Source organism: Glandiceps talaboti, chromosome 15, assembly GCF_964340395.1.
Source record: "Glandiceps talaboti chromosome 15, keGlaTala1.1, whole genome shotgun sequence".
NCBI classification, from domain to species: Eukaryota; Metazoa; Hemichordata; class Enteropneusta; family Spengelidae; genus Glandiceps; species Glandiceps talaboti.
In genome coordinates, this window is record NC_135563.1 from 7,184,857 (window position 1) to 7,205,122 (window position 20,266).

Sequence of the window (20,266 nt, forward strand, 5' to 3'; positions counted from 1 at the left end):
GGCAATGTTCATATCTAATAAACTTTTCCTTCGGTGGCTATCACTTGAGGGTGCTGTTTAACAGATAACATTGATTGACTAACTTCTTTACATTTGTTATTGCCACTTGAGGGCGCTGTTCAAAGGTAACACATAAGTACTTACCTGCATGGGTCTGATAGAGGTAAAGTTTATTATATGCACTGACATGCAATGCAGCAGGTAAACTCCAGGAACGGCCATAATTGTCAATAAGGAATGTGACATTCTGAGACCCTGCAAAGTAAAACAAATGAAATCATTAATTTACACAACTTATTTTACTATCCAGTACGATTATACTCTCCTTCAAGAAAACCTTTAACCGAGTCAGGATACCTGATAAAACATTCATAACTTTTTTCTTTCAAATTGAATCTCCTGCTGCCCATAAAAACCACTATACTTTTAACCAGGAGTATAACTCCGAGAAACTTTCATTTTGGCAAGTTGCCTCAAGGACAGCGCAATGAAAAGATGTCTATGACCTCAGGTTGTGTTTCTAGTTACAAACTATGGTATCGTTTGAGGAAAACAAAATTCATGCTTGAACTTTCATGAAGAAAAATGTATATTTTCTTTCTTTTTTTTTTCTTTTTTTAAATTAAAAGCCAGACAAAGTACTAAATGTTCTTACAAAATATTGTTACAGAAGCTTATTGATCATTGAGTACAAAGTAATGAAATACAGTTGTATTTAAATATCAGCTAACACTATGTCATTATTGGGGTTAACCCAACTGTAAATAATCTCTACTACAATAACATTGACACAAAACATTTTTTTTCCAGACTATTTTCACACGTCATACCCTTGCTATATACAATTGAAACACACAATTAACATAGCAGTTTGACGTCAATGTTATTATGTAAGACTACGAGCTAAGCAACACCACCAAACATCGATGAAAACATGAAAACATGAGTTATTACACAACGATACAAACTAAAAACACCATGGGTGTACACAGGTGTGTGAAACTTGCCTAGTTAAAACAAACTAAATTGGAACGCACTTGAGTAGTACAATAACAAACTTATTTATGTTTTTAAAAAAGTCATCAGGAACACCTCAAGAGTTTAATTTCAAAAGAAACCGAACTACGTCAAATCTTTATCAGTATCAGAAATTCTACTATAAACAAAACATGTATCATGCCAACCATTGTGCATAGTGATCATGTTTGAATATTGTTGGGAAAACCTCAGAGTTTCATTTCAAAAGACACCAAAACTTCATCAAATCTTTATCAGAAATTGAACGTAATAGCATGACAACAATTAAATCCTGTATCAAACCAAACATTATTCAAGAATTTGAAATAGAAATATCTTGGTTTTAGGCACATTCTGTACAAAAGTGATATACCGGGATTAAATAATGCGCTACTTGAGTTAGTCAGCAAGCATTGGCCAAGAGTTAGCATTCTACTTCCATTCACAAAATCCAAAATTTGCCAATTCACCTTCCTTCAAAATACATTAGTCAGAATTTGGCATTTACCTTGCATACACAAAAAAGCCTGGAAATATGACATGTTAACTTTTGTATATGTTCCAAAATTTAGTTTTAAACCAGTCTTTTTTTTTAAAACCTGACTCCCACTTCCACTCTAATTTGAACAAATTCCAAAAGAAGGTCTTTTATTTCAAGGTGAATTCAGAACAGAAGAGTGGTGAAATAAAATAGCTCACCCATGACTAAATACCTTAAACTTTGTACAAGTATTTCATTGTTAGCCAACAGAATAAAATTTGAAGCATGTAGTAGTACCTTGAACTCATAACATGCAGGAATATATTGGCGATCTAAATTTATGAGATGTGAAGTTATTAAAATCCTTGAAAATACATCCCCTTTAATAAGAAGTATAACATTTTTGCTACAGTTGGGGAACCCTGGTAACATAGAGGTCAATACCAGGTAAAACTTACATAGTTTCTGAGTTTTAGTACTGTAGTTTTGGTGGGTACCCTGGTAATGAGACAAAGGAACTCGGGTACATTTTACCTACTTACTGCCATGAAAAGCACTGAAGTATATAAAGTACTCAGTTAAACAGCGAGTGTACATCAGTGACACATAAAGGCTATGAACCATGGTTACATGAATAGCAGAGACTTAGGTAGCTACCATCAAATGATAATGCATCATTTAACTTTCATTATTGTTATATTACAAACAATCCTAAGATTAGATCATGATTTTCCACAGCAAATGTGTCATGTTTTTTGTACAGCTCAACCCTCAAGGTTGGTTCTAATCATATGATGATGTTATCTAATGGCTCGACAAATTTAAAACCCAATAAGTACTTTTGTCTGCTTTTTGTCTGACCGTTAGCGAAATGCTAGGTGGTAGGAAGAAGGTGAGAGCCTTAAATCCCAACATGACAGGACTCGAGGCTACACAGTCAAATTAAGACATAGAAATGACCAGAATCTCTTCATCATTACATGGTAGTCTCCCTTGGGATGATCACTATATGTACATCAATAGTCCCTCTAACATATACATCCATAGTACTTTAACTCTAATGCACCATGCTTTCAAAGAGAACATGCACTGTATTATGGTATATCCAGACAGTGAAGGAGCTCCACTGTCTAGTATGGTATATCTAAAAGGGTGTCTGTGCCTTATTCAAGTACCAAGAAATCATCCTGTGTCTTCTCTTAATTTCTGTCCATGAATATCATTAAATATACTTTCTGATGCTTGTTGGTGACAGAATGCACATGTAATTATACAGCCAGACATAGACAAGGTGAGCCAGCTAGGGTATCTCCTTCTAATCATAGACCCGCCACCATCTGGAGGGTCTATTAGATCATGAGGTTGAAATGCATTGCTGACTTACTGCCAAAGACCCAATTTAATTAACTGTTCATGCATTGCTATCCCCTTCTTTTGTGTAACCACAACAATGGATATTGACTCTTGGTGAAGACCTGTGTCAATAGCAGAACAATGGAGAATGTAGCTGCTTCTATTTGGAGTGTTGTCTGTATGTCAGTAAACTTGTGCAATGTCACACTTGACTCCCATGTTATGTTTTCTTTAGAGGTCTTGATAATGTTTACTCAGTAAATTTGTAAGACTAAACTGGCAGGTGTAATAAAAGATTGAGATGCCAAGAAACAGTAGAATGTGTGAATTAGAGTTTGGCATTGTTACAGATCATTGGATTATGGTCAATGCTGGAAACAAATGCAATGGGTCTTGAAGGTTAGTGTACTGGTACGCCTAGCGATTATCAGTGGCTTTGAACATCAAGATCTCTCTTCTTACCCCTAGTCTAGAGACTATATCCATGGCTTTAAATCCTAACCTCTCTCTTTAGTGTAGATGCTATCCATGGCTTTGAATCTCAAGATCTCTCCACACCCTTAGTCTAGAGGCTACCAGTGGCTGCATGATCATCATGTTATACATGCCGTATGTGCATCAACTAAAGCATGTCTGATTGAAGTTCAATAAACACACACACACACACACACACACACACACACACACACACACACACACACACACACACACACACATACATATGCACATGTATGCGCACATGCATATACACATGCATACACACATGCGCGCACACACACACACACACACACACACACACACACACACACACACACACACAGTGAATGATAATGAGCCTTTGAAATTACACCTAATCACTGCTTATATGTGCTTCATGTTAGCCTGTTTACTGCACTGTTGAGATTAAATTGTCAGCGTTGTCAGCTGGTCATATCTCCTAGCCCTTGTAATTGCATGGGGGGGGGGGGGGGCGCTAGGATAGGTATGACCAGCTGACGTCATCATGTATCTCAACAAACAGGCTACCTTCACGTTAGACCATAGACAGTGTCTATGGTTAGACTCATACAATGCTTAGCATTGATTCTAGTAGACACTATGGCACACTAGCATTGTACATAATTATGTAAATTAATTATCTTCCATACAGACTTAAATGATTCTACACTCTGGCTATTTGCCAAGTTAGTTAACTAACAATGTTTAATTGGCTAACTTGTTAAATTGACCTTGGTTCTTGGACAAGAGGTTTCCTGGAATTTTGTAGGATACTATAGAGAGTACTACAATAAGATACCAATAACTGTAATTATCATTCCTGACTGTACATGTTTTATCGACAAAGTACTAAGAATTGCAAATCTGTCTCTATAAATAGGACATACTCTGTTATATTCAACAAAGCGTGTTACATGTGTTTTTAAAGGCCCATGTTCCAATCCCAGGTTCTCACATTAGTGCTATCTTATCAATAAAGCCAAAAGGATTGAATAGAATTATTCTGTTGTTCACTATCAACTTTTCCTGTAACTCTACCGGACAACTCGTTTTCAAGTCAAAATTGTCATCAAAATCTAGTACTGCAATAAATTGTACTAGAAAGTGTTCAAATTTGTCTTCTACAATTACCAAAGATTTCCACAAATACACCTATCATTTAGTTTTGTCTGATTGCAAACCAAGCACTGTATGTCTTTTATATGTTTGTTTGGAGTTGTACTAGCGAATCCCTTCTTAATTGTGGTGTTTTCATTATAAGAAATCAAAAGTCAACTCCTGTGCTAATCCTTCTACAGAGGTTTTCAATCAATATTATGCACAGGACCACACAAGTTTTACCAAATAGGACACCCCTTCCCTCCTCCTCCACCCCCCCCACCCCACCCACCTACCCACCCACCCTCCCACACACACACATGTATATACACACACCCTATCTTCCTTAAAAAAACACACATACACACATACACATAATACACACACACACACATGCACATGTGCACATGTACACAAACACACACACATGCACATATACACACACATGCATTTCATTTCGTTCCATTTTGTTACTTTTCAAGAAAAAAATAATACATTGAAAGTAGCGCTTGAAAGCATTAGTTGGGACAACTTGGGTTAACTGTCTCAGTTTGGACAACTGTTAATGTCTTCCATTCAAGATACAGCTTCAATAAGAACTTCCACACCAATTAAATGTTAATGAGTTACTTACCTAAGCTAATCACATCACAATACACAGCGGACTTTACAATTAAAAGCATTTGTAAGGAGCACTTTGTTTCCTCAAAGACAATCTCATTATTTACCCCTTACACTCTGTTGCTTCAAAGACGAAAAGTCAGTATTTTCCGCTAAGTTTAATTTACCCTCCATAAAATAACCAAGGAGATAATCACTAAATATTAGTCATTTACTTATAAAAAGATGTATACTTGTAGACTTGTAAGAGGACTGAATTGTCTATATAAATAATACAATCAGGGTTGCCTATAAATTAAGTAATTACTGTGAATTTATTAACAACGACCTTCAGTTCGCAAAACTATTTCATAAATTTGTGTCTCCCAAAATTATCTGTACTGAGAAACTTAATAAGTTTCATTTTAATCAACGTGTCACTTTACGATAAGTTGTATGACAGAATCCATGATGTGCGAGTGTAAGTGTGGCGTACTTGGGATATTTGTAGGAGTGCTTACAGTATTCTCTGCAGCAGTACTTTTATGAGTATAGCAAGTGAAAATGCAGCAGAAAACACTGCAAGTACGAGTGCAAATACCCCCCCCCCCCCCCCCCCCCGAGTACTCACACTGGCACTTACGTGGCATGGGGTTCTGTTATTATAAAAAACAAATTTCCGTAAACATGACACCATGCAATCACACGCTTTCATGTAGAATGAATGATCATGTCCTTATATGCATACACATATATGCAATGTTTTCAGTATTGCACTGCAGCACGGTGCATTAATATCATTAGTATGTGTGTGCATCAATGCAAGTAATCTCTGGTACATTATTGTTTAAATACATGTAACCCATATAATTTAAACTTTAATACACACACTTATTCTCCAATAACATACCAATAACCTATGCCGGGAGTACAGCCTTAAAGTCTGCAGTACACAACCACAGCAGATGACCTTTCCCTGACCTGCAACACTACAATCAGGTGACTGCACACTGGTCACCTGACTGACATTGACAAGCAGTAAATCACAATACTGATGACAAAATTCATATGAATCCAGAAAAAGCTACAGTGCACCAAAAAACTTAACTAATTCTCATTTACATATGTGCAAATTAGTGGACATTAATATATAACCATAATATGAAATCTTAAGTATCATTATAAAACCACTAATATGAAATATCACATACATTTAAGTTTTGATTATTACACTGGTTATATTATATTATAGATCGTACTTACCAATAGTTGTACCAGTTGGCATACAATAAAAGTTACCATATTCATTCGATGTAAGTGTTATCCCATATCTATTTTAAAAAAAAAAAAAAAATTGAGAAAGCTTATTTTAAGTTCAAGTTTTTGTTGTTCTTCTTTTTAAAAATATTTTTTTTTATCCAATACAAATACAAAACAACACAAAGGAATGGAATATACTATACAGAAGTACAAGAAGTACAAAAGGAATTGGAGTGCAGGTCGGTTAACTTCAAGACTTTAAATATTATCCCATTCCACTACATGAATGCATTGAACAGGCAAAATAAAAAGACAAATACCTTTGTATATATCAGTTGAAATGTACAATTTAGTCTTGAAACATAACGATATTACTGAGATGTACTACTTACACGTCGTCAGTATCTTCATCAATAAGTGAACACTCCTGGTTATCAAGATATGACCTGTAAGATTGAAAGAGGAAGAATTCCAAACTCTGTCAGAATTGAGTCATGGACACACAGGCCATACAAACAGAGTGGGTCGCTTCTAGCATAGGCCACAGTTCCTCTATCACAGTGTGATACAGTGATAGAGGGACTGTCCATAGACCTTTAGTTTAGCTGTGTCCTCTCAAAACGCATCGGTTTTGAGAGGACAAACCAGGCGATATCAACTAAGCAAATCCTCTGGGCATGGACATGTAAGGGAACTTCTTCGTATACCTCCATGGTCTAGGCTATACGGCTAGTGACTGAATGCGACAGAAACTGGCATGCAAAGTTAGATTGACCAGATTCGAACTTGGCCTAAATACGGCCATTCCGCTCCATTTCGATATTTCGCTGATTCTGTTAACTTGCCCCATCCTTCAGATATGAAAAACGGAATCGACCACATGCTTGGGAAATTACTAACAGTAAACCTTCAAACAATTTTGACTGTACGAGACCGTCTCGGAAGCTTTGGAAGAGACCACAGGCACTTGAACCGATATCTATGAAAATATGAATTAAAATAGTATAATGTACACCTCTATCGTGTCAGCGTCTATTTTGAATGTAAACATACATAGTTCATTAGTTGTATCTTGAGTTGAGTTGAGTTGAGTACATATATATACTCGTAGATAGGATAATATACATACTCGAGATATATGCTCTTCTGTTACATTCAAACATAGACACTGACACAATAGAGGAAAACTTATACTATTTTATTCATAGTTGCACAGATCCTGTTTCCTGAGTACCTTCGCGAGACCGACTTGCCTTTTAAACTTTCCGCCATCTTGGTGTTTGCGCGTAGCATTATGGGTAACAAAACTTCCGTGCGTTCTTAACTTGAAAACTCAGCGGTTATGGTACGGTATATGTAACACAAATGAACTTACCTTAGAAAACTCAGGCTGTCGTCATCATCTTCATCAGATACTTCTTGTCCTTCATAATATCGGCTGGTGTAGATCTTACCCTCCACGTAGAGTTGAGTACCTTGAAATATGAAAAACAAACATCGTCAGTACTAGCTCTTTCAACTTGAACTTGTTTGGATACAAAGGGGAACTTTGTCATATGTAATTAAAGCCTAGCAAGTCTTACATGTATATCAGTACTGTAAGAATTACACAATGCAATTGCCAACCACTGATTGTGTAGGTTTTACAAACCCATGAAATATTTGTGCGTGCATGCTTCGGTCATCGCTAGTTCATTGGCTGCCCGGGGGCTGGGGGACTCTGAGACGGGCGCCTACTTCCGATAAAGATGACTGAAAACAACCCGTGGAAACAATTTTGTTCAAAATATGGAGTTAAAAGTCGTACGTGAATTCAAAGAGGTCGGCCAAACCTCTACATAATGCTTAAGGGTGGTCGAAACCGCGTTACATACGTATATGCCCCCGGGATATGCCTTTTCTATGGGAATAACCCCCCCCCCCCTCCGCGGGAGTAAGATTATAATTATAATCCTACGGGAACCGTATTTGATAACGGATGATAGACATACATACCTGGCACGCCCGATGAAGGAGAAACACTTGATACTGTTGGCGACGCATCTTCTGTATACTGTTGAAGAAATTCAAAGTACTTGCTTTAAAAAAATGGTCAACCTTCAATAATAAGTATATAATATACCCACGGCCTTTAACAACACGTTACACATAAAAAAAAACGTCCCCATTAAAATTTCAAATAAAGCAAACAAATCTCAAAGCTCTTCTTCTCACCTCCAATACCAAGACACGTGAGACATATACAGTCAGATAGACAGTCCAATGTAGATTCGACTTTTCCTATGCATGACATAGATACAATTTCTTGTAATCCCTTCACCCCGAAATAGATTTTTATGACAAAATTAAATATATTACTATACCGTTGCAATTACTTAGTACAACTCCAGTAAAGAGAAAAGTCTAATTTTGAATGTCTGAAACCCGTAAACAGATAACACGGCATTGGAGAAAAGAACACAAGCACACTTACTGAAAATTTGCAGTCGTCCTCGTCGCTACAGTAACTACCTCCCTGATCCTCAATAAATTTGCCATCTACTGCAACCTGAACAGTGTACTTTCCAGCCTTTGCTCTCCTGTAAGAATATTTTTTTTTTCTTTCAGTTTCATAGTTTTAAAAAGTGTAATGTTGAAGATTGGCCGTTCTATAGGTATTTGTATATGTGTGTCTGTTTGTTGGGAAGGCGGGAGCTGGAGGGAGGCATTGCCTGTGGGTATTGCGTGATTGATTACAAAATTAGCAATTAGATTATTGAAACTAGGTGGTTGGTGAAATGGCATAATCTGACAGACGTAAATATATTTTTTAAATATAAAAGTGTCCTAAATGTGATAACTGCCATTGGCAGTCTGTCATAGAATATTTTTCACTGGGGTCTGTCATACAGAATATAAAAAAAAAGACGAGATCGTACCGAGTGTCACATGTAATCGTTTCTGGCGTAGTATAGTATTTTATGACGTCACATTCTATGGTTTCCGTGGTTGACTTGAGGAAAACAATGTTACCAAGGTGTGCATCGTCAGGTCCAAAGTTGAATTGATTTTCACTGAAACCTGTGGAAAGAAGTAAAGTATTGCTCTAGTCGTTAATAATGTATTTGAATTAAAGATTGAAACGAGCAAACGAACAGTTCGACAACGTCTGTCGACATGAACGGGCGAAACGTTAGTCGTAAGAAACCTTGGTCGTGGTACACAAGAACTAACTGATGAACGCATTTAAAGATGGACAAAGAATGGCAAACAACTAAATTAATGTCTTTTACCACCTACCGGGATTAAATTACATGTTTCATATTTGACAAATTCGTTCAAAAAACAATCTTGCTTTGTTGATAAAATTGTAAACTAGGACAAGTTTGCGTACGTTTTGTTTTTCGTGAATTTTGGGGACTTGCAAAACCCAAACCTTGTTCGATTTTTGCAGGTAGGAAGAGAAATGTTTATTATGGCAAAAGAGCATATAATCGCAAAAATGTAAGGTCATTCCATCTTCGTTCAGATTCACATAACCAAATAACGTTTTGTTGCAATTTTAACGTTTGCTTGTTTTATCATCACGGCCACTATGTTGATCTGGGAGTTTCATCTACTTATTTGTCAAAAAGGTCGCTGACACACAAGACACCTGTAATGATTGTCACATAATGTCTTGTTAACAAGGTATCTATCAGTCACTATCTATTATCACGGGTAACCAAGGTAACACGGTAAGATGGGTCCTTTTTGTACTCGCATTGAATATATCAAATCGCGTTCGATTTCCAAATTGATATACCAGCAGAAATAAAATGAAAGCGTCTGACTTAGTTGTAATAATCGATAAAACCTTGGTATGGGATTACTAAAACGTCTGTCATCGAGAAGTTGTGGTCTCGTTTACGTTTATACACTAAGTAGTATAATTTCTAGTCATACTTTGCATAGTTCTTGATATTTCGAATATTTTTATGATGTGAGATGAGTCAATTGGCCGAATAAGAAACTGTCTGTCATCACGTCTCGAGAGATCGCTATGGCCGCGACCACTTTTCCAACATCGTCGGATTTGCAAATGACACTAGTTCTGTCAGGTAATTTTTAGTCCCCGTCGACCCAATCAATATGTGCGTGACAACATAATGACGTCATTCCAAGGGTACCCTAATTAAGGTATAGAAAAGACCGATTATCAAAGGTACACAGACTATTGTTATTGCCTAAACCACTGTGAAGATGTCCGGCCAATAATTGGCTTTGTTGATTATCATCCTCAAATACCTATCGATGTGTTGAAAAATCAATATGTGGTCGATGTCTATTTTACTGATGGAAGTAGCTAGACTATTGAATCTTGTGCGTTCTTTTATCTCTACCACTAGTATATACAATGTAGACGATTTGTATCGGATAATACTATATAGGGCAAACTAACTTTATTTTGCAATTTATATGAAACTCAAAAAAAAGGGCAGATAAGCGGGTGTTGAACATGCCACTAAGTGACAATAAACATATCTCAAAAACTGTAAGCACACGCCGGGACATACAGTACTAAGCACGTAAGCATAAACCATGTCCTGACCTGACGTTCGATATGATAGACCTTCCAAAAGAATATCGCCCTCTGGTGATGGATATACTACAAATTAAAGTTCACACTCGGCGAACATTTAGTAGACCTATAATTTTTTCAGTGTAAATTAAACCATGAAATAATTTATGCGAATTTTATTGTAATGACGTTTTTTTATAACGTCTTAAAAGTTTCACTGTTTACATTGTGTTTGGGATGGGGGTTGAAATAAATCTTTAAGATTTATCGCAGTCATGGAAACCAAGAACAAGAGTCACATGATTCAATTTGTATGCTTACCTGAACCGCTGATAGATAACCGAGAGCCACCCCGAACACTGCCGAGTGTAGGTGAGATCGAAGAGACTTGGGGCGAGGCTTCTACAGTGAACAGTACAACTGAAAATTAAAAAAAAAAAGATAAAAAAAGCTTGTAAAATTTATTATCATTGCCATTATATTGGATGTAAATTTCAATATTATTACTTTATAGATAATCATGCAACAATGAAAACCTTGTTTTACGTCACCGCGGCCTGGCAAATCTGATATGATTGTAACCCCCCCCCCCGCCCCAGTTTCAATATTATACCACCTTATTGGCACCTTATCAATAGTTCAATGAAGAATACAAATAAATTCTTTTAGTTAGGCCTTTGAACCCCCATCCCATTCCAACCCCCTTTCTAACTAAATTGGCCAAACTTGAGACATTCGCCTAATGGCCAAATGGAATCAACAGTTTTTAAAGTTCAGAACAGAACAGAATATTTTAGGTGCAAACTTGAAACACACCAAGCATATGTTTGAAAAAAACAAAGGAAATTTGTTGTTATGTTGTTACATCTCATACCACTACACAATACTAGTAGTTACCTTGGGATAAATGCACAACTCGCTTAAAAATTCACCACCGCCACCACCCTCCACCCCTTCACTATATCGGCTACACAAAGGTTGAACTAGTGCTTCATTCACTGTTGCTATGTAAAAGCTAGATTTCAACAAATTAAACACAACAAGAATCTTTTCTTTAGTTTCCACTACGTTTCAATAGCTATTTCTACAAGACAAAGAAATTTCTTCCTTGTATTTATACCAAAACACCCCCACAACAATCAGTCCACAAATACTCATTTTGAACGTTGTGTAGCTAAGTGCACTCAAAATGTATAAGAATTTTAATGGTAGATTTAATCGGTTGTTTTGTGTGTGTGTGAAAATGTACAGCTCCATGGATATCGAACGATTGTGTTATGTGTCTCTTTTTGTATTTCACACTCAAGGGTAGTTTCAAAACTACAATATAAAGGAGTACTTTTAAATCTGTTCTGGACTTTCACGTTTTGCCCCCAAGCGCAACATAAGTGAAGAATTGGCTGTAAATTGCCGTCTCATTGTTCCAAAAGTGCAGTGTATTTCTACACATCTGAAGTAGACCGCAATCCATTCAAATAATTAGCATGCATTTCGACAGCTATTTAGAGAATCAAAACAGTCGCTACGACCCCCCCCCCCCCACCTCCACCCCATTCCTCCCATATCATTTCACATACCTATCTTTTACTTTCAGACACATCTCTGTATCATGATCAACAATTTTGGAAACCTGGTAAGCAAGGACAAATTGAGTTCTAAACTTTAGAGACCGTAACACATCACGGATTATAAACGGTATAATGGACCCCTCTAGTATCGAAGACCAAATGCCGAGAATTGTCAGGACAAATGGTCAGAGCATTACAGATCAGGTATCGTGTTTACTATTCAAGCTCATTTCTAAGGTCGATGTGAAGTAACTTGATCCGTCAGGAATTTAAAATATTTTACACACCTGAAAGGGACACAAGTTGAGTTTATATGTTTTGAGGGTAATTTTTGTTGCACATTTTACAGGTACTCATAGAAGAGACATACATGTATAACCATTGCTAGGCTCAAACCGGATATTAACGTATAAGCCATCCGATGACGTAATTTATTAAACGTATGATAAAATGTCGAGGAAAAAATGGGAGTCAAATACTTCGTCTGCCAATATTTGTTGGCATATACTGTTTCTTTATTGCCAGAATTGCTCTAGGATATTTGTATGGTCTTCGGAGAGAGACAAGTTAATGGTATGCAACCAGACTATGACAAGTACTATATTGTTAGAGTCAAAACATATACCAAGTACGGTAATCACTCTTTCGTTCCACGAGTCACGTACACCGAAGGAAGGATTAGGTGTAACTTATTGTTTTATTCTAAAATTAGAAGTCCCGGGGACGAGTTAGCTAATACCAGTTCAAATATAACGTTTTTCTAACGGACCGGGTGTGTTTAATTGATAGAGCGTGTAGAGAATCGAAGGGGGAATTACCTACGATATTTGAGATTATTTAGGACACCTCGGACAACTATAGTTTCCATGGATGTCTGAAACAACACTTGGCGTTTGAAACACTACGCCGGGGAATTGATACTGCTGTTTACCACTGACATGCTAACGTAAAGGTAGCGAAGGGTAATTGGCAAGTGCAGAGACGCGATGGTATCGTTTATGCCAAAATTACCAAAACACGGCCAGCCAAGTTACCTCGACGTATTGTATTTCTCTCCCAGACGTCATGATACTTGATATTCTATTGCATTTACGAAGTTTAATGATTTTGACGTCGGGTTTTTTCTTTCTTTCTTTTCTTTTTTCGACGACAAGCTCCAAAAACATGTTTGGTCTGAAATACAAGGTTACCCGTAACACATCTGTTGTTTGTAAAGTTAAAACCTATCATAAAATATTAGGGTTATTTATTCATTTGTTTTAGAGAATATTTCTTTTCCTCGAGTTAGTGTAGTTTTGAATATGTGTCCTGAGGTTGTAGTGGTATAAACATGATATGGTCAGTATGTGAGACATTGGTAGGTGCAAGGACAATATATTTCAGTGTATTATAGTATAGACAACTGGGACGGTTTGATACAATGACTTTATCGTATAGAATATTATACACCCTGTACGGTAAATGAATCATGTGTGGGTGAAACATTTGTGTAGCAGTTCACTAAGTATGATGTAATATATATCCAATCAAATTGATTTTTGGGTCCGCACCCAATGAATGACGATTTCAACCGAATATTTATGGGTAAAATCTACCCCTAATTGACATGTACAAAGTCTATCTTAATGTTTGTGTGAATATATTGTTGGTCGTCTGATCAGAAATTAGTATGCAAGTACAGCGAGCGCAACTTTAATATCAGTAATAACTAATCAATCATAGACCCTCCACCCACGTGGAGGGTCTATGGTTCAATACATGATATATGTATGATCTGATCGACGGGGGTACGTGTCTGAATGTGGGTAGTAAATTAGTTTTTAAAGTTATGTAAAGGTTAACGTTTGCAAAACGAACTTAGAGTTCGAAAATCAACTCATTTAGGCCCTAAATACCTCAAAATTATTTGTCTAGCTTAACCTTAAGACTAATGATCCCGTAAATAATTTGAGAATTATTTGTTGAAATACCAAGAGAGATGTCTCTAAGTCCCCTATCATTGATTTTTCTGGTGATTTTTTTTATCATGGGGCTGTTATTATTCAATAGTCTAAGAGAACCAATTTATTGTTTCCTATTGGATAACACAGACAATGCCTTTGCCAGAATGTACGTGTGATATAGTTTTTGACATCGAAGTGCTAAGTTTACTGTTAATGTAGTCCTGCTTGTAGAAGGAATACACATCTTCTCTGGAGAAGAGAATGAACAGTGTATTACAATGTCTTGACCCGTATCCGTCTACAAACTGGAATATGTGCTATTTATTGGATTTTTAATATAATACAAACCTAATAAAATGGAAAGACAATTCAAAAGAACATACATCAAGTCCACTACTCAATAAATTGCAAAAAAAAAAACCTAAACATTTTTCATATGTTTTGCAATTTATTGAGTTACAAATAAGGACTTGATATATATTCATTCACATTCTGTTTCCAAAGTAGAAAAACGTAGTAGAGTTGTTTTATCAATTACAATTCCCAGATAAATAGCAAATTTTCACCCATGTGGCCACTTCAGTGTCGTAGTGTCCTAACGTTTATCTTGTAGAAGTCCGTCAAGGAGTTTGGTTTCCTTTTGGTAAGTAAAGCTAAAAACCCTCTTTTTAACAGTGTCCACATTGCCGTGTATACAGTGACGTCAACGAAAAGGGTCATAATGTGTGTATCTCGTCCAACCAAAGAGGTAATAAGAAAGGAAGAGTCACAGGAAAGTCATGGACAAGCATTGCACCTTGATGATGTGAACAACAATGGGTTTAAACCTTCAACCATGTTTTCAACAGACTGGGTTCGGCTACGTACCAAGAAGAAGACGGCGTGTGCAATCTATGTTTCCGTCATAACTTCTTGAATACGTGCGAGAATGAACGATTTGGGCAAAAGTTGATCCCCACGATAACAAGTGAAAAACATGTTTTGATAAACAGTAGACAACATTAGAGGAGGTTGGGCGTTTATAGAGTCAGTGTGATGAATCGAGACCAATTTATGGTATATAGTTTAAATAGCCAACGGCGTTTTCAGTAAGAGTTCTATAAATGCATCACTACACCCTGACGTCTAAGATGTACTATGACATCTTGTTCAGGTGTGGGAAGCGAGTACCGAACATCAATTCAGATTTTAGCACTGTTTCATTTTCAACAAAATACTGAAGAAAATTCCTTAGGTCTGCAAGTAATACGTACTAAACAAAGAATATCCACAAGACACTTAGTGCATACGTGCTTTATATATTTAGTCACACGATGGTACTAGATAAATGAGTGCAGGATTCTAGTATTGTTACCGTGGCGCACTATAAAGGTTTGTAGGTGACACATTTTTCATGACCAATCATGTACCGAGTCGGTCAGTGACATCTCGATGCTTATTTTATTACATTGGAGAGCCTGCGGCACAATATGAATCTGACGCTACAAACATACCACGTCGGATGTAAAAAGAAAAAAAAACAGCTTTCCGGTATTTTTCAGATACAGAGGCTAACAAGTATACCCATTCTTACTATGATTAAGACGTGGGTTCGTAGGTTGTGTAATCCTCGGCTCTTCACACCATGTACTACTTGTTCCAACACCTGTTACGTCGACATCGGTCATAGTTCAAGTTGCTTTGATGGTCTAAGTATACACGGTTTTCATTGTTTCAATTACATTTGACCAGAAGAAGATACCACAAGACTTGCTCGATATGGTCATGAACTTGTGCATGCAATGCAATTCAGTTCTGGACAAAACAACCATATCTTTATTTCGGGGGGGGGGGGGGGGGGTTGAATAACTCCTTTTGAATCACGGATCATTGTCATTGTAATTTAACGTTTACCTAATAAAAAGCATACCACCAAATTCGATTCAAAAGTGTCCGGACAGATTTAAAAGCATAACATGATGTGAAAATACCGAGAAATTTGATCGTCGGCTTACACAACGATCTACCAGGATATTTCCGAACTTGTTTTTAATTACATGGATGAGTAAGCAATTCGGTGATTGCTGAAACTTAATTCGACTAATTGCAGTGGATTTTAATAACATTAATTGACTACGAAAGATGTGTATCACATCATTGCAAGGTCATTCACAAAGATAAGCTCGTTAACATTTATCATTTATAGATTTCTTCTGGAGGAGATATGGGAACGGTGCTGGGAAATTGTAATTTTGAACTTCATAGGTGTGATGGTGTTGAGGAGTAAAAAAAACTAAGAGAAACGTCGCCGAATACATTTCTGAAAATGGTGTGCAAGTATTTTTAGAATCATTCGATAAAATGAGTTCACATCGTGAGCCCATGCCTCCCTCAGTGTTACGTATACATGTCACGGTAGCATGATCTGTAAGATTAACCTTGTACATATCACGGAACACGACAAATTTTCGGGTGGTGATTGAAACATTGGCAGGAGAGGTAGTGTGACCAGTTCCATATTCGCAGCTTGTGATATGGTCGGTTATCTAAGATAACATTACATGAAATTCAATTACTCTACAGACCAAAGTTTTCATCGTGTATCGTCTGACATTACCTTTCTCGTGCTTTCGAAATCTAAAGGCGTTATTCCACTGTCTATACTACAGACACGCCGAAGCTTCAGCTCCGTAGACCACTATATTTCTATAGTTGTCTGAGTTTATAGCTAGAAGGTTACCCGGCGAAATCACATTGAACCGTATTACCTAATTCTTTTTTCTATTATTTCTGTAGATTGTGATTCTTGAAGATCGTCTATTGTTAGTACGTTTGACGGTGGCAATCTCCAAGGAACAGAAAAAAAGATACCCCAATCTATATCTTGTGTGTACTTAACACGACAGCGGTACACAAAACCTAGTTCAGAGAAACATCCTGCAGGGTGCATTGTTTCAACTCTTTGTAATGTATATACCATTTGCACCTTACACATAAACTTATGGGCATACCGACGGGTATTCATTCCTAGCTTTTGGGCAACTTAAGTAACTACGTACGTGGTGAGATTTCTCCAAAACAAACTATTAAGGAGACAGAATGGGGGTTGTCATACGTAACTGTCAAATTACGACCGTTCTAGAGAATACACGAGGTCGGTGGAATTACGGGAGGGCTATCAAATTCGGAGCTTTGATATTGGAAAATCGATGTTACTTGTTAGATACAATTCAATGCTTACATAGAAATACTTTGCTTTCGGATTCCTTTACTGTGCCCTTGGTACCTGCTCCGAAATTCATTCGTTTGATAGCTCAGTCTCTTGACAAAAAAAAATGACCAAATGTAATACTAATTTTTTTTAAACTATATTATTTCATAAGTGAAAAACATATGTAGAGTTTATGTTAGCTATCACATCGTGATACGGTGCTGAAAAGAGTACATGGTAAGCCAGTGTATTTTAAGTAACTTGGTCATGGTATCAAACTCACATCGACTTTCTGACCTGCGCAAATGTAAATTCACACATGAGCACCAGATTAGATAGTTTGCTCGGTGTTGGCAAACTCCTTCGTATCATAGTTGATGGGATTACGGAAAACAAAAAATAGAAATATGGATTACCTGCAACGTGAAGGAATACAGTCAGGAATAGAGTGCCCGGCATGTTCATGTTGCTGACAGCCGTGTTTCAAACTCTTCTAGAGGTGTGCTACAAAATATGGTTCACGGTCATGAGTAAAATCCTGTATGATTGCCTTGTATGTTTACAGTGGTTCAAAGTTAGAAGTTGATTGTGGTCAACGTCGTTGCTTGGTGCGACGACGTCCCGATATATGGTGTACTGCCCGGGCAAGACGAGCGACAAGTGGTTTTGAAGAGAGTCCCCGGCTGTCTTACAATAGAAATGCAAATGACCAAAAGTAATCAAAGGTGAAAGCTCTTGTTCGATTCGTATGGAGATAACGTGATCCACACGCATCATTTGGTTGCTGCTATTTGCATATCATTAATGAACCTGTTGTCAAGTCGTTTGTAAACAAAGGCTATTGACGTAGAAGTTATAAAGTGAAGTCATTGGGGGAGTCATTCAAAATTTGTCTCGCGCGAATCAGGATTGTAATTTACAGCGGAAGCTCTGATCATCCTAGAGAACTACTCTGTGCAGTAAATATATAAACTAATGTGAAGTCATAGGTATGTTGGTAGATAGATAGATAGATAGATAGATAGATAGATAGATAGATAGATCGATAGATCGATAGATCGATCGATCGATCGATCGATCGATCGATAGATAGATAGATAGATAGATAGATAGATAGATAGATAGATAGATAGATAGATAGATAGATAGATAGATACTAAAACCTTATTTTTTTTATCGTCCAGGACTACATTCTTTATAAAACAACAGACTAGATAAAGAACACTGACCCTGAGACAGAGTTCTGAGGATTGACGGCATAACAAAGATTGTTTACTTAGAACAATTTATCTTTTCATATATACGTTGTTGTGGGATCACCATACTGCCCAAGGGGGTTGACTTGTCATGGTCTCTGCCCATCATTTAATAAACTGTAGTCACGATGATGATGAAGACACACACACACACACACACACACACACACACACACACGTACGCACGCACGCAGGCACGCAGGCACGCGCACACACACACACACACACACACACACACACACACACACACATACATACATACATACATACATACATACATACATACACGAAGACCATACTGACATACTGGTGCTTAACACATTTGGAGAACTTTGATCGAAGAAAACTTGACATCGATCATACAAACATTGGTTTGTACCTTGGAGGCGATATGAATATGATGGTCAGTCTGAGGAGACAGATCACACCGCGTGTTCCAGTTTATTGATCTTTATTGCCGCCATTCTATCTGATCTTAATTTGCCAATCTCTCGACGATCGAAGAAATACTGGGTTGGCGACTTCGAACAGCAATGCGACAATGTATACAAGAATGTTGCATTACTATAAAACGATAGCCTTGAGTTCAGTCGTCTGATGTTTTCCCCTTCCATGCTAGAGCAAAATCCCAACTTGACTGGATTTTAGCTACAGGCTAATACAAAGATGGTACAAGCAACATTTGCTTTGCATCGAAAAAGTAACGAAATTCCCTTAGAACAATGATATTTAGTTTTACTCTATACACGCCCAGGACTTATCAAATACAATCAAAGTTCTCACGTCGTGTATTCTATGAGCTGATCAGGCATGGCAGATATCAAATACGTTTCCTGAAATACGATATAAATAAAAGTCTTATCCCCACCTGTTCAAAGTTACTTCATGCATGGAAATAATTGACGTTGTAAAAATTGAACACACAAGCTTTATTTCGTACAATGAAAAAAACAACTTCCTACACGATCGCAATGACTTGTAGATTGATGGCAAAAATGGTCGCCGCCAGTCCGAAATGACAAAAGAATTCTTCGGCTATTGTTTGAGACCTACGTAATAGTAGGCTTTGGGTCCCTATTCTATATCAAGCTTTTGATTATCGTGTCGGACAGGTAAAAGTGCACGATTCAAAATGGGGCAATAAACAACTCAATAAAACACAAAATGAAACAAAAGAAGATCAGCATACGTCAACGGTGTTAGTCATTTCCTCAAATGTATCTCAATGTTTCGTACCGTGCACTTTTGTCGACAGTCATGTAAGTTGACCCCCGAACAAGGTGTAACCTCAGAACACACTATCGCATAGTATAGTGTGGCCGACCTGCTAACGATACAGTCGAGTCACAAGTACTAGTAACTCTTCGTTCAGTCACCTTGCATGATACGCAAGCATCACAGGTGACTTAGAAAGGTCCATTGCATGAATTTATGATTTATTCGTTATTGTTTCAATAAACTA

The 20,266-nt window shown here is 37.2% G+C and overlaps 1 protein-coding gene across 1 annotated transcript in view; it reads right to left on the reverse strand.

Annotated features, from left to right (window-relative positions):
* The window catches only part of LOC144446899 (fibrocystin-L-like), a 63,612-nt gene extending 47,587 nt beyond the window's left edge, over nt 1–16,025 (reverse strand). The window contains exons 1-9 of the mRNA XM_078136745.1: nt 15,932–16,025; nt 11,169–11,267; nt 9,226–9,367; nt 8,781–8,886; nt 8,303–8,360; nt 7,683–7,782; nt 6,700–6,753; nt 6,311–6,378; nt 145–255 (exon numbers count right to left, since the gene is read on the reverse strand). Coding sequence (XP_077992871.1) covers nt 145–255; nt 6,311–6,378; nt 6,700–6,753; nt 7,683–7,782; nt 8,303–8,360; nt 8,781–8,886; nt 9,226–9,367; nt 11,169–11,267; nt 15,932–16,025 — 832 coding nt within the window. The remainder of the gene's footprint in view (nt 1–144; nt 256–6,310; nt 6,379–6,699; nt 6,754–7,682; nt 7,783–8,302; nt 8,361–8,780; nt 8,887–9,225; nt 9,368–11,168; nt 11,268–15,931) is intronic.
* Nucleotides 16,026–20,266: the final 4,241 nt, after the last annotated feature.